Source organism: Nansenia antarctica (genome assembly GCF_963989245.1).
Source record: "Nansenia antarctica genome assembly, chromosome: 5".
NCBI classification, from domain to species: Eukaryota; Metazoa; Chordata; class Actinopteri; order Argentiniformes; family Microstomatidae; genus Nansenia; species Nansenia antarctica.
In genome coordinates this window covers 70,228,587-70,243,586 of record NC_137690.1, presented here as the reverse complement: position 1 = coordinate 70,243,586, position 15,000 = coordinate 70,228,587, and the positions used below count along the sequence as shown (strand labels likewise).

General features: G+C 49.6%; 1 protein-coding gene across 1 annotated transcript in view; it reads right to left on the bottom strand.

The window, feature by feature from the left end:
• appa (amyloid beta (A4) precursor protein a) overlaps positions 1-15,000 on the bottom strand; it is a 33,369-nt gene that overhangs the window by 9,230 nt on the left and 9,139 nt on the right. The window contains exons 2-8 of the mRNA XM_080530987.1: positions 8,701-8,868; positions 7,857-7,986; positions 7,127-7,239; positions 5,887-6,077; positions 3,619-3,908; positions 2,936-3,103; positions 1-128 (exon numbers count right to left, since the gene is read on the bottom strand). The exon at positions 1-128 is cut by the window's left edge and continues 6 nt beyond it. Coding sequence (XP_080387113.1) covers positions 1-128; positions 2,936-3,103; positions 3,619-3,908; positions 5,887-6,077; positions 7,127-7,239; positions 7,857-7,986; positions 8,701-8,868 — 1,188 coding nt within the window. The remainder of the gene's footprint in view (positions 129-2,935; positions 3,104-3,618; positions 3,909-5,886; positions 6,078-7,126; positions 7,240-7,856; positions 7,987-8,700; positions 8,869-15,000) is intronic.

The window sequence follows — 15,000 nt, the reverse complement described above, 5'->3', positions numbered from 1 at the left end:
CATCCTCTCGCGGTGCTTGGCCTCCAGACTCTCCTTGGCCTTCTGGAAGTGGCTGTGCTCCTTCTCGTCTCCGGGGGTCTCCAGGTAGCGGTCCACCGCGTCGGGGGGGCTGGGGGCCGCGGTGGGCACTGAGGGGGAGGGGGTAGAGGTGGAGATAGAGAGAAGAGAGGGAAGAGGGGTGGGAGTAGAGAGTGGTCGTGGGGGGGGGGTAGAGGTGGAGATTGAGAGAGGGGGGATGGCGGGATGGGGGTGGTAGAGGTGTAAATTGAGTGAGGGGAGGGAAGAGGGGTTGGCGTGGGGTGTGGGTAGAGGTGTAGATTGAGAGAGGGGAGAGAGAGAGAGAGAGCGGGGAGGTAGAGGTTGAGAAAACAACAATTACACCCTGTGTCTCTAGACATTCCCATTTCCCCCTCTCTCTCTCCCTCCCTCCCTCTCTCCCCTCCCCCAATCCTCCATCTCCTCTTTCCTTAGAAAACATTCAGAGCTTATTTAGTCATTCTTTCGTGTTCACCTATGCCCTTGTCTCTTGTGTGTTTTAGCTAGCGGCCGCTCAGGCGTGACGGACAGACACGTAACGTGAAGCCACACGGTGGTTAGAGCAGCGGCCGGGTTAGAGTGAGTGTGAGAGCGGGGGAGGGGGGGAGGAGGGAGGAGGGAGGGAGTGTGTCTGAAGAGGGGGTTGTGTGGGCGGCGGAGGTGGAGGTGGAGGTGGTGGTGGGGGTGGGGGAGCCTGTTGACACGCGTAGGTCATGTCATGAATTGCCGTCCCGCCTCCCCCACCCCGCCCACCCCGCCCACCCATACCAAATCAACGGCCCCTTCCAAGGCGTTGGTTCTTTCACTGGACCTGCTGACACCTCACATTCCAGGACATTAAAACACAGCACGATGACCTCCTAAATCTGAGTGACCCCATTGCTACCATCTCTTTCGTTGATGTGATTCAGTGATATATCCTTCCTGGCGCGATGCTTTCTCTCTCTCTCTCTGGCCAGAAAATGCTGTCGTTGGAAATTCTCCTCAGGCTAAGGTGCATTACGTGACGTAGTTACCGATATCACCTGTAGGCCGTTAATTAAACATCGACCTGGGTGCTTCGCTACGCTGGCTGGGTCCTGAGAGGGTGTGCAAGCTGAGAGGTTGTTGTCGCAGGTTAAATTAACGTAGGAGTCATCCTGTCCCCAGGGGGTGTGTGGGTGTGTGTGTGTGTGTGTGTGTGTGTGTTGGTGTGTGTGTGTGTGTGTGTGTGTGTGTGTGGGTGTGTGTGTGTGTGTGTGGGGGGGGGGGGGGGTGTGTGTGTGTGTGTGTGTGTGTGTCTGTGTGTGTGTGTGTCTGTGTGTGTGTGTGTGTGTGTGTGTTTGTAGAGGGGGGTCGGGGATCATGTAACCAGTCCCAAACAGCGGTCCCACGACACACAATAGTCCCCAAGAACAACCCCCCCCAGCGTTTTGCTGATCAACCTCAACATCAGCCACCTTAAAGTGACAGTTCACCCAAATGACAAAAGCACATCACCTCACTGCCTGGGAGCCCTGTGAGAACTTAAAAGGCATATCTGAAATAGACATTCTGGCCCATTAGGTGTGTGTATGTTTATGTGGTTGACAGACAATGAAGCCTAGGCAGATAGATGAAGTGTAGACACTATTTTAGGGAGCGTTTACAGCCCTAAAATATTACCACCTCGGTTTACTGGAGCAGAAATGTCATTTCATTCTTTCAGGCAATGACAAGGCTCCATTTAGCTTGAGCCAGTGGACAGAAATACATGTGTATTGAGTGGCCACACCTGTCTCACTTTTCCAAAGCCACTTTGAGAGGCATTGAACAGAATGAACAGTTAAAGTACATCATTTGAGTTCCTTACCCTGAAATGGTTCTTATGGATAAAGACAGACTTCAAATCAACACTTTGGTTCTGTTTATATGGGTTCCACTGTCGCTAACCCGCTAACCGATAGCGTTCCTTAACCAACAACCAACGCAAGTCGACGGAACCTAAATGAGACGGTTCGATTAGCTATCGGTTACGATCGCGGTGGGACAAACTGTCAACTGTGGATTGAAGTCCTTGTCCTTGTCCGTAGAAACCTTTCAGGTGCAAGGGAAGAACACTGTGATTTTCTAGTCATTTGGGTGAACTATCCCCTGAAATAACCTGACTGCCCTGGATGGAAAGAATCCTCATCTTTAGCTATCTTGACCGCAATTTGACCCCCCCCCCCCACCCCCCACTCATCTCCGACTGGCTTTAAACCCTACTGGTGAACGATGGTTGACCGCTCGGTGACCGCACGGCGGGGGGGGGGGAGGGTGGCCGTTCGGTGGTAGGCGGGGGCGTGGGTACAGAGAGAGCAGGTGGAAAACAGGAGCCGCCGCGACCTCGTTCCCACACGGCGGCTCTTTCACACCTCCGACATGCTCGGCCGAGCGGAAACCTCCCTCTGTCTCTCTCTCTCTCGCAGAACAGAGGGGGGTGGTGGGGGGGGGGGGGGAGCGAAAGTGAAAGACAGAGGGGGAGGGAAAGAGGAGAGAGAGAGAGACTACATAGAGAGGGGGGTGGGGGCATGAGAGCGATAGAACGCCAGATAGGTTGTCCAAAGAGACGCCCTCAGAGACACAGACATGCATTCCCACTTACCAGGGCCGCGGTGTTACGCAACACTCAAATCAGCGTGAGACAGAAACCGCTCGCACACACGCGCACACACACACACACATGCACACACACACACGTCACCGCTAAAAACAGGATCAGTGGAACAAACTGGGGGGGGGTCAGGTGGCTTCTATAACAGACAGACAGCTAGTAGCTAGCTACCAGACGTGGACAAACGGATAAGCTAGACGTGGACAAAGACACACAGACAGACAGGTGGTGGTGGTGGTGGTGGTGGTGAGGGGGGTCAGTCTCCTTGGTGTCTGTGGCACTTACTGACGCTGCTGCAGACAGACAGGCAGTACTCCTCCGACTCAAAGTTATTCCGGTTGCCCCCGCAGCCCCCGTAGATAAACTGGGCACAGCGGCCCTCCTCGCGGTCAAAGTACCAGCGGGGCAGCATGGCGCGGCACGGCCCTGTCTCTGCGCTCGCCCAACACACCTCTGAGAGGAGACACACGCACGCACACACACGTCAGCACACACACGCCAGCACACGCGCCAGCAGACACACGTGGTGTCCGCAAAAACACTACTACACCCCACTACACCCCCACGCCCATGTGTACTCACACTCGCTCTTGACCTGAGGGAGTGGACAGGCATTTGTGAATATATGCACGCACACGCACGCACGCATACACGCGCACACACACACGCACACACACACACACACAATTATATGCGCACACACGCTCTCTCTCTCTCTCTCTCTCTCTCTCTCTCTCTCTCTCTCTCTCTCTCTCTCTCTCTCTCTCTCTCTCTCTCTCTCTCTCTCTCTCTCTCTCTCTCTCTCTCTCTCTCTCTTCTCTTTCTCTCTCTCATACACACACACACACAATCATGTGCACACACTCTCTCTTTCTCTCTCTCTCTCCCTCACTCATACACACACGCACACACACACTGTAAATGTTGCTATCCCATAATGTGCGTGGCCCTCTGTGTGCATGTCCTACCTCTGACGACCTCCTCCACGGACTCCGTGGTGGTGGTGGTGGTGGTGGTGGTCGTCATGGCGACGTTGGTGGTGGCCTCGGCGTCGTCGCGCTCGTCGATGATGTCGTCCTCGTCCTCGTCCTCGTCCCCATCCCCGTCCTGGTCGTTGCCTAGCACCTCCTCCTCTTCCTCTTCCTCATCCTCCTCCTCCTCCGCTACCTCCTCTTCCTCCTCCTCCTCCTCTTCCTCGGCCATGGCGGGAGGCCCCGCCTCCTCCTGCTGCTCAGCTGGCTCCACCTCCCGGGCCATACTGAGGGAGAGAGAGATTTTTCCTTTTAGCAGGTCTTTAAACCGTGGCTCCCAAACTTTGGAATGCTCTTCCCTTGGAACTTAGAAAGCCTGTCTTTTTGTGATTTGTTATTATTTGTTGTACACTTGTTATTTGTTTCTTGTTTTTATTTTCAGACATAAAGATTTAGGAAAAAACCCTCGACTCCTCTTCAGAGAGGACCTTAAAGTGGCTCTCTTTTAGAAGGATAGCCTAGGTTTGCATTTGGGTGTAGGCCTACAGGTACCATCTTTGTTGCGAGCGAAGTAAAGATAAATCACACACTCAGGTTTACACCCCCCTCCCCTCCTGGACATCGCTGCATTAATTGTTCCCTGTTCGTTAACTCTGTGTTCGTGTTATCTGTTACTTGTTGTTTCTGTGTTTTCTGTTTTTCCCATATTGTCAGCGTCTTTGAGCCTCGGAAAAGCGCTATATAAATACAGTGAATTATTATTATTATTATTATTATTATTATTATGATATAACTGTTTAGCTGAGTCTGTGGTCAGGTCACTAGCAGAACCCATACCTGGTACCATACCTGCATACTTCACCTATCTGATCTGTCATCTCAACCCTGTTATGACATCCTAGCCTGTCATGCTACACTGGGGCGACTCGGGTTTCAACATTGTTGTTTAGGTAAGAATTTCATTTCATTTCATGATGGTGGACTGATCATTCTTCAGGTACTCCTCTGTCTAAATGTCTATCTGAGTCTGGACGGTCGACATCTCTGCAGTACCTCTGCAGACACACAGCACCCCAACACTACCAAGGCAGTCAGACTGCACACGATTGGCTAACACCAATAGACGTCGTCAATAAAGATGTCTAGATAGATTTCAAGATCCTTCTGCTTGTTTATAAAGCTCTCACTGGCACAGCACCAGAATATCTGAAATACCTTTTGCTAGCATATCAGCCCAATAGAGCTCTCAGGTCTTCTGACGCTGGTTTTATCTGTGTACCACATGTACAAAAGAAGAGATTTGGTGAGGCTGCATTCTCATTTTATGCACCCAGATTGTGGAATGCACTGCCAGTTTACATTAGGGATGCAACCTCAGTAAATAATGTTCAAGTCAAGACTAAAAACCCATCTTTTTAATATTGCCTTTAAATGACTAAATAATTAAATTATTATATTATATAATGATTGGAGCACTTTGAGCTGCAACGTTTGCAGGAAAAGCACTATACAAATAAAAGTTGTTATTATTATTATTATTATTGTTAGTTCTAGCGAAAAAAATAAAAAGCACAAAAAAAAAGATAAAAATAAAAAGAAGCTCTATTCGAAAACATAGTGTTTTGGGTCCATCCTCAGCTCATCCATCACTGTCTGGTTGGCTGCCTCCGCTGCCCAGGGACAGAGGCAGACTACAGCCGACCGGTCGGTCAGCCCAGAAGGTCACGGCTGCTTCCTGGGCCAGGAAATTACTTTTGCTTATATATTGTTGTTGTTTATGTCCAACACACCAACCTCACCATGGCAATTTCCTGTATGTGCGAATATACTTGGCCAAATAAAAGGATTCTGATTCTCATTGTGATTAATCAAAACGACTGAACGGGTCTTTATATTATATTAGGCCTGTGTATGTGTGTGTGTGTGTGTGTGTGTGTATTATATTAGGCAGATATTAAAACGGTCTATATGTCTTTATATCATATTAGGCCTGTATTAGAACTGTCACCACTCAAAGGGCAATAGAATATATTGGATATATCGATGCTTAATAATACAGCGTCTACTGAAAATAAGTATGTGTGTGTGTGTGTGTGTGTGTGTGTGTACCTGTTGTCAGTGTAGTCAGTCTCAGCTCTGTGTGTGTGTCTGTGTGTGTGTGTGTGTGTGTGTGTGTGTGTGTGTGTACCTGTTGTCAGTGTAGTCAGTCTCAGCTCTGTGTGTGTGTGTGTGTGTGCGTGTGTGTGTGTCTGTGTGTGTGTGTACCTGTTGTCAGTGTAGTCAGTCTCAGCTCTGCCCCACCAGACGTCAGAGTCGTCCTGGTCCTGCTCTGCGCTGTCGGCCTCGCGCTCCGCCTCCGACGGGCAGCACACGAACTCCACCCCGCGGAAACGGTCGATGCCGCATGGCAACAGCATCCCGTAGTCATGGAGGTTCATGGTGCGGTCTCCGCAGGACTGAGAGGGGGGGGAGGGGGGGAAAGAGGGGGGGGTTTATATGTTTGCCGTTTACATTTTGGGCATTTTGGCACTTTATCCGAAGCGACATACATTTCGTGAGCTTAGAATGATAAGGTTCTATCTCCATTTAGGGTAGTTCAGAGATATTGAGCGTCAAAGTTTTTACATTCCATTATGTTTTGTGAGATGGAACCTTTGTATTTTATTACTTACTAACTAAAAAATGTCAACATTTTAAAAATAACACCACACAGGCATTAATAAACACCTAATGGATCAGATTATGTAAAAAACTAAATTTTGACAAAAATGGAGATAGAACCTTCTACGGTAATTCTAAACTCACGATTTGTCTACGTAAGTGAATCATCTGTCCATCAAGCATAGCTAGAAAAAGTAATCTATGCTCAGGCCAAGGGCCATTGAATATTCATAATGCTAGAAGAAGGAAGATTTATTATAAAATAAAAATATTATTATTTACAGTAGAGAAAGTGTACAGGGGGGTAGAGGGGATGAAGAGGTGTTAGGAGGGACAGTTGAGCTGTAGCCTGAAGAGATGGGTCATCAGTACATGTAGCGTGCGTGTGCATGTGCGTGTGTGTGTAGCATGTTTCCAGCAGATGCTGCCTCACATGCTGTGTGTGTGTGTGTGTGTGTGTGTGTGTGTCCTCACCTCCTTGGCTGTGGTGTGCCAGTGCAGGTGGCTCTCACACAGTGTGTGTGTGTGTGTGTGTGTGTGTGTGTGTGTGTGTCCTCACCTCCTTGGCTGTGGTGTGCCAGTGCAGGTGGCTCTCACACAGGTCCATGCTGTGTGTGTGTGTGTGTGTGTGTGTGTGTGTGTGTGTGTGTCCTCACCTCCTTGGCTGTGGTGTGCCAGTGCAGGTGGCTCTCACACAGGTCCATGTGTGTGTGTGTGTGTGTGTGTGTGTGTGTGTGTGTGTCCTCACCTCCTTGGCTGTGGTGTGCCAGTGCAGGTGGCTCTCACACAGGTCCATGTGTGTGTGTGTGTGTGTGTGTGTGTGTGTGTGTGTGTGTGTCCTCACCTCCTTGGCCGTGGTGTGCCAGTGCAGGTGGCTCTCACACAGGTCCATGCGCTCCTGGTGCAGAAACTTACACTTGTCAGGAACCAGCAGGGCGTCACTCACAAACTCTCCTACTGCAACACACACACACACACATTTAATACACACACACACACACACGTTTAATACACACACACACACACACACATTTAATACACACACACACACATTTAATACACACACACACACACACATTTAATACACACACACACACACATTTAATACACACACACACACACATTTAATACACACACACACACATTTAATACACACACACACACACACACATTTAATACATACACACACACACACACATTTAATACACACACACACACACACACACACACATTTAATACACACACACACATTTAATACACACACACATATATACATTTTAATACACACACACACACACACATATGCATTTAATACACAGACATACACACACACACACACACATATACATTTTAATACACACACATATGCATTTAATACACAGACAAACACACACACACACACACACACACACACACACACACACACACATATACATACGCACACACAAACATATATACGGTACATTTAATACACACACACACACACATACATTTAATACACACACACACATACATACATACATTTAATACACACACACATACACACACACACACACACACACACACACACGTACCCAGGCAGCGGTAGGGCACTACTATGTGCAGGTGACTGCGGCACTGCTTGCGGCCCTTCTTGCACCAGTTCTGGATGCTGACGGGCTGGTTGGCCTCCACCACGTTAGTGATCTGCAGCTCGGGGTACACCTGGGGGGAGACAACCACACGCTCAGATCTCCTTCTCTCTCTCTCTCCCTCTCTCTCTCTCTCTCTCTCTCTCTCTGACCCTCTGTCCCTGTCATCCACCATCATCTATCATTCATCTCTCCCGCATCCCTCTCTCCTCTGACGGCCCATCTGGTCTACCATCTCTTCTCTCTCTCTCTCTCTCTCTCTCTCTCTCTCTCTCTCTCTCTCTACCATCATCTCTCTCTCTCTACCATCATCTCTCTCTCTCTCTCTCTCTCTCCCATCATCATCCATCTCTTCCTCTTCCTCTGCCATCTGGCCTACCATCCCTTTTTTACGACTACTACTACTACTACTACTAGTACTACTTCCCCCCATATCCACCATCATCTATCATCCATGTCTTCCTCCTCCTCTGCCATCCCATCTGGCCGAACCATCCTTCTACTACTTCACTTCTCCCCCCACCCCCCCTCCCTCCCCCCCTCTCTCCCTCCCCCCCCCTCCCGGCAGTACTGCAGGATAACAACCCCCCCCGCCCCTCCCCCCTCCCTCCCTCCCTCCCTCCCTCCCTCCCTCCCTCCCTCCTCCCCCCCTCCCTCCCTCCCTCCCTCCCTCCTCCCCTCCCCCCCTCCCTCCTTACCTCCTGGCAATACTGCAGGATGCCCGCCCTCCCTCCCTCCCTCCCTCCCCCCTCCCCCCTCCCCCCTCCCTCCCTCCCTCCCTCCTCACCTCCTGACAGTACTGCAGGATGCCCTCCTTGGTGCCGATGCAGCTCTTGGTGCCCGAGGGGTCCGACTCCCACTTGCCAGTCTGGACGTTGACGTGCATGTTGAGCTTCCCACAGAACATGGCCACCTGGGGCTCCGCTAGCAGACCCATCGACCCATCTGTTGGCACCTGGAGGGAGGGAGGGAGGGAGGAGGGGGGGGGAGGAGATAGGAAGCAGAGAGAAGAAGAAGAAGTGGAGAGGAGAGAGTGGATAGGACGAGAGGGGAAGGGGAGAAGGAAAAAGAGATAGAGGACGAAACAGAGAGCGTGAAAGAAAAAAAGAAGAGAGAGGCGGGGGGGAGATTTGTGGCAGGAGGATGATGAGGGGGTGTGTGAGAGAGAGAGAGAGAGAGGGGGGGGGGAATAAGGGGAGAGGAGAGGAAAGGGAGAGAGAGAGAGAGAGAAAGAGATATTCCACGGTCAGTTTGTTTGCTGTACAAAGACATCGACGTGCGTCAATGACCCTGGAGATTAGAGGAGTGGAGAGGAGGAGGGTTAGTAATCAGAAGGTTCCGACCGTAATGTTCCGACCGTAATGTTCTGACCGTAATGTTCTGACCATAATGTTCGGACCATAATGGGATTCTGCGAGGCGAACAGAGGTCCGTCCGTGTTACGTCGTTACCGATCAACCGAGAAAAGCACATTCACACACAAGCTGTTCTGCAATAAACTTTTATAAGCTTTTAGAGATGTCTTAAACGAACAGACGACTGCGCACAGACACACACACAGACAGAGACACACACACACACACACACACACACACATAGACAGACGCACACAGACATCAAGAGTACTCTCTAGTGCACTGAGACAGATCCTATATGCCAGGGGGTCTGCATTTGCGCGTGTATGCCTTTGTCCATCCATTTCCTATGCAATGTACTGGTAAATGAGATTATGTAACTATATCTATCTCTGTGTGACAGGGCAGGGCTAGAGAAAAGGATGGATGGGGGAGTGTGTGCATGTGTGTGTGTGTGTGTGTGTCTAACTGTTTCTCTGTGTGTGTGTGTGTGTGTGTGTGTCTGTCTGCATGTGTGTGTGTCTGTCTAACTGTTTCTGTGTGTGTGTGTGTGTGTGTGTGTGTGTGTGTGTGGGTGTGCGTGCGGGCGTGCATGTGTGTGTGTTGATAAGATGTGTGTGAGAGTGTGTGAACCACGCTGTCTGCCTGCATAAGAAGGTTTTGTGCCGAGTTCCCCGTAGGAGTGGAGGAGCAGACAAACGACTGAATGACTGCATTGTGCTAGGGAACGAGGGAGGACAAAGAGAGAGAGGGAGAGAGGGAGAGAGAAGGAGCGAGAGAGAGAGAGGGGGAGAGAGAGACTGACACCATTGTTTATTCCCGTAATCTTGTTAGTAGTTTGGATTCTCTGGGACACACACACACAAATGTTTGTTTGTTAAGTGGGTGACATACTTTGAACGGACTTGATTCTTCCCCAAGCAGCCGGTGTACAATGTACTCCTTATACACACACACACAACACCGCCGAATATACACACTTTCAATTTCAAACGGATCCGATTGCAGATCGTCAGGGGAGGGATGTGTCGGCTAATGGAGTTCACGTCCTTCAGGCCGACCTGCCACAACACATGCTGCCCTGGTGGCACGCAAATCTGTAAATCCCTGGCGCCCACGCACACACATACATACACACACACACACGAACGCATACGCACACTCACACGAACACACAGAGACAAACACAGACAGACACACACACACACGGACACACGAACACACATACATACACACACACACACACACGAACGCGCACTCACACGAACACACAGAGACAAACACAGACAGACACACACACACATACATACACACACACACACACACACACACACGCACGCACACGCACTCACACGAACACACAGAGACAAACACACAGACACAGGAACACACAGAGACACACACAGGAACACATACACACACACAGAGACACACACGAACACACAGAGACACACACACGAACACATACATACACACGAACAGACACGAACACACACGTCACAAACACACACACACACACACACACACACACTCAGGGTGTGAAGTCCCTCTCTCAACCTCCCAACCTTTCCCTGCTTCCAACACATGCCACGGAGCATGAGGCTGCCGCTAACACCCTGCCATCTGCAGGAGAGGGTTACTACTTAAGGGACCGGCCCTCCGTTCCCACACTGCCATCTGTGAGCGCCGGGCGGCGGGGGGGAACGCTTAAGGGACTGAGAGATTAATTCCTGTTCGGTTATCTAACAGCTTTCTTTTTTTTTCTCTTTTTTTTTTCCCCCGTCCCTCCTAATCCATGACGATGAACGGTTCTATTTCCTGCTCTGCGGCGCGTAATAAGACGGCGCTGGCCTATTTTACGGTCCCGTCCCGTTCGGGTTTGGACCCCCGTGTCCCACTTGGCTCTTAGTCCTTCTTTCACGGAGTGTTGACAGATCTGAAAGGAAGGGTTTTGGGGGTTTGGGGGGTTTGGAGGTCGTCAGCCTTAAGGCTTACAGCTCTCCCACCTCCCAATTCTTCAGATTTGTCGGCGTTAAATTAGATGAGGGAACTGGAGATGGGGGGCTAGAAGGCGAAATGGAACTGGGCCTATGGAACCCATGGAAACCACAGGCAGGCAGGGTTGGGTTGGGTTGGGTTAGAGACACGAGGCAGGTCGATGTTTAACCACTCTCCCCATATTCAAATCTCTTTTTTTTGCCTTGTAAATCACGCCCTTCCTCTTTTTTTTTCGCTTCCTACTTCCCCCCCCCCCACCCTCCGTCTTCCTCTCCATCTCTCTCTCTCTCTCTCTCTCTCTCTCTCTCTCTCTCTCTCTCTCTCTGCAGAGAGGGGTGTAGAGGAAGGAATGGGGAAGGCAGCCAAAACACTGCACCCACTGCAGTCTTATAAATCAAGAGTTTCTAGAACACAACACGAGATGGAGAGGTGAAAGGAGAGAGAGAGAGAGAGAGAGAGAGAGAGAGAGAGAGAGAGAGAGAGAGAGAGAGAGAGAGAGAAAAAACAATCAACACGAACGCGAGATACGGAAAGAGATTGCGAAGCAGACAAATTAGGTTTGGAGCAGCTTACGGTCCACACCCTAACTCAAGGAGAGAGAGAGAGAGAGAGAGAGAGAGAGAGAGAGAGAGAGAGAGAGAAAGAGAGAGAGAGAGAGACAGACAGACAGACTAGACAGACAGAGCTGCAAAGTGGACCAGGTGGATATCATCAGAGGAGACAGGGACTTCCCTGCACCACTTGCTACAGTCGGCTTTTTTCCCTCTCTCTGCCCACTCTCAATCTATCGTCTAGCCAGCCTGCCATCTCATCTATCGTCTCGCCAGCCTGCCTGCCGGGAGTAATCCATGTGAGGAGGATTAGGTTGAGCCTGGCCGAGATATCCCACACTGATACCAGCACCCCCCCGCCGAACACTGGAACACTGCTGTTCTGTCACGTCCTCTGTGCAGACAGGCCGACTGCGCTGGCGGCAACTGACGACCGGATATTAGGTTCTGGGGTATTAGCCACGACCTCACCATACGATACCACCGTATCACGGTACACGGGTCGCGGTGCCACACACCGTACTACTGTGATTCTACGATACATTGCGATGCTCATCATACATATATTTATTCCTTTATTTCATGTTTCAAAATGTAACTGACAATCGAACCGACTGAATTGTGTGTAGCACCGTGGTAGTCTGCAGTGTGTGTACCGTACACCGCTGAGCCCAAACATTATGACATCATCACCTGCCGGTCATTGTCAACGGTCAGTGGTCATAATGTTTTGGCTCGTCTGTGTATATTAATGATATAACTCATTAAGAGTACAAATCAGAGTACAAATCACCCCAAAAGCCCCCCCCCCCCCCCCCAAAAAAAAAAAAAAAGGCGTAGATTATCTGTACAGTCCTGTGGAAAAAATCATGCGATAATCCCACCTCAAAACCTACCTGTTCTCCCATGCATCCAACCTCCCCTACCCCCTAACCATCTCCCCTAACCCTGCCACCCCCCTCCCCCCCCTGGACATTGCTGCGTTAACTGTGTGTTCTCATGTTATCTGCTCATGTTATCACAATGTGCTCATGTTATCTGTCGCTTGTTGTTTCTGTGTTTTCTGTTCTTCCCATATTGTCTTTCGAGCCCCGGAAAAGCGCTCTATATAAAAACATGAATTATTAATTATTATTATTATTATTATTATTAATCAGCTGTATTGATGTTATTACGCTACTAGATATCGGCCTAGTGTTGTTAGGACACCGGACTAGAGGGTGCTGTTTGACGACCAACTGACAGTTCGGGCCTCACCATAGAACCACAGAACCCTAGGCCCGACTACACTACACCGACTCACTGCTCTGGCCCGTATCCAGGTGGCAGTCAAAGGCCTATCTAGTATGTACTGTTGGCCAACACTGAGCGGGACATGTCTGGTTCTGAAAAGGAAAAAAAACAAAAACAAGCCGGTGTTATTCACGGACAAAGACGCCGGTGCCCGGGGCGCACTCTTTGCGGGTTAATAACGTCGCTTTACCGGGGCTGACGGTGAAAATTTAAATGTGCCCGGACAGGGGAGAGGGGCGGGATCGTAAATCACTTTGAATGGAGTCGATTGGAGACCCCCATCGATGTCGGCACTGCTCGGAGTGAATTTAAGCACGTGACGCATGTTGAACTCCCGGTTCATTGAGTTTACGGTTCAAAACATGCTCCAGCCGCCTAACCGTCATCCATCACTCCCCAGGCCTGGGCTGACACAGTCACTGTACGTTCATTAACCATCCCCACTGGCTGCGGTAAATATCTCTGCTTCATAGGAAGCGAGAAAGCAACAAAAAAAAGAGAAGGAAGAAAAAAAGAAAAGCTGATGCCATGGAAACTAGAAGGAGGACGTTATTTCGACAGACCCAAGACACGCTGTGAGAAAGAATCAAGAAGAGGTTAGCCAGCGTCTGTCCTGTGTGCTGCTGTTTCCTGGAAAGTGGGGGTGTCCTGTTGTGCCTGGTAACCCCCCCCCCCCCCCCCCCCTCCTTGCCCTCCTCCCCTTTGTTTTGCGACCCCAATTCCGGGTCATTTGGGGTCAAATCTCGAAGCTGTTCTGCTGCAATTCTACCTGCCGACGGGGGACCCTTCACTGGCTCCCCTCTGAGCTTCATGTCGGCTAGAGGAGGGAGGACTGTGTGTGTGTGTGTGTGTGTGTGTGTGTGTGTGTCTATGTGTGTGTGTGTGTGTGTGTGTGTGTGTGTCTGTGTCTGTCTATGTGTGCGTGTCTGTGTGTGTGTGTGTGTGTCTGTGTGTGTGTGTCTGTGTTAGGGCTGCACGATTTGGGGAAAAAATCGAATTGCGATTATTTGGACAGATATCGCGATTGCGATTAATTTGCGATTACGGTATTTATTTTTTAAATAGCAAAAAAAAAAAAAAAAAAAAAAAGGGAGTTTTTGTAAAGTGTGGCCATATCTCCGGCTAGGAAGGTCGTATCAACGTGCTGTTTGTTTGTACGTCTTCAGGGGACTTAGAGGCTCCCTCCTCTAGCACCCCCACAGCCCGAGCTACGAGTGAAAGAACTAAACTTACATTGGGTTGCTTTAAAGTTGGGTTGCTTTAAAATCAAGCTTCAGATTAAAACATGTGATGGAGCATTACTAACCTGACTCAGGTGGTTTGTTTCACACAACCATCTAGGAAAGCTTAATTGGAAGCTGTTTGGAAAAGGGCAGGTACTTTCAAAAAATACTTGGCAGGTGATTGGATGAATCTGTCTATCACCTATTTTCAGAGAGCATTACCACATGATACCATCAAACTATTAACTGCTCTAATTCTAATGCAAGGATGAGAACTTAAAAGATATGAATTGTATATCTCATCTAGACAGGTGGCTACTTTCTAAGATGATCCAGCTATTAAAATGATCATTTGGGGATACACTGTGACTATAACTGAAAGGACCACATCTAGATGACTCGGTCAACAGTCGAACTGATGAATGATAGAATGGTGGTCTCTGACTATGGAGCACAGACACACGTCACCTTGACTTAGGAATCTGTGACATACTTCAGCCCAAGGCTAGGCTAGGCTAACCTCTGCGTCTTTAAAGCCGGCTGGTATGAACGAATGGTATGAGGTTATGCATACAGGACACATTCATGTTTGACAACAGAACAGTTAACTTCCATGTATCCATAAGCCTGCTATACTATATAAACACCAACCCGCAGGTTGCTGAGA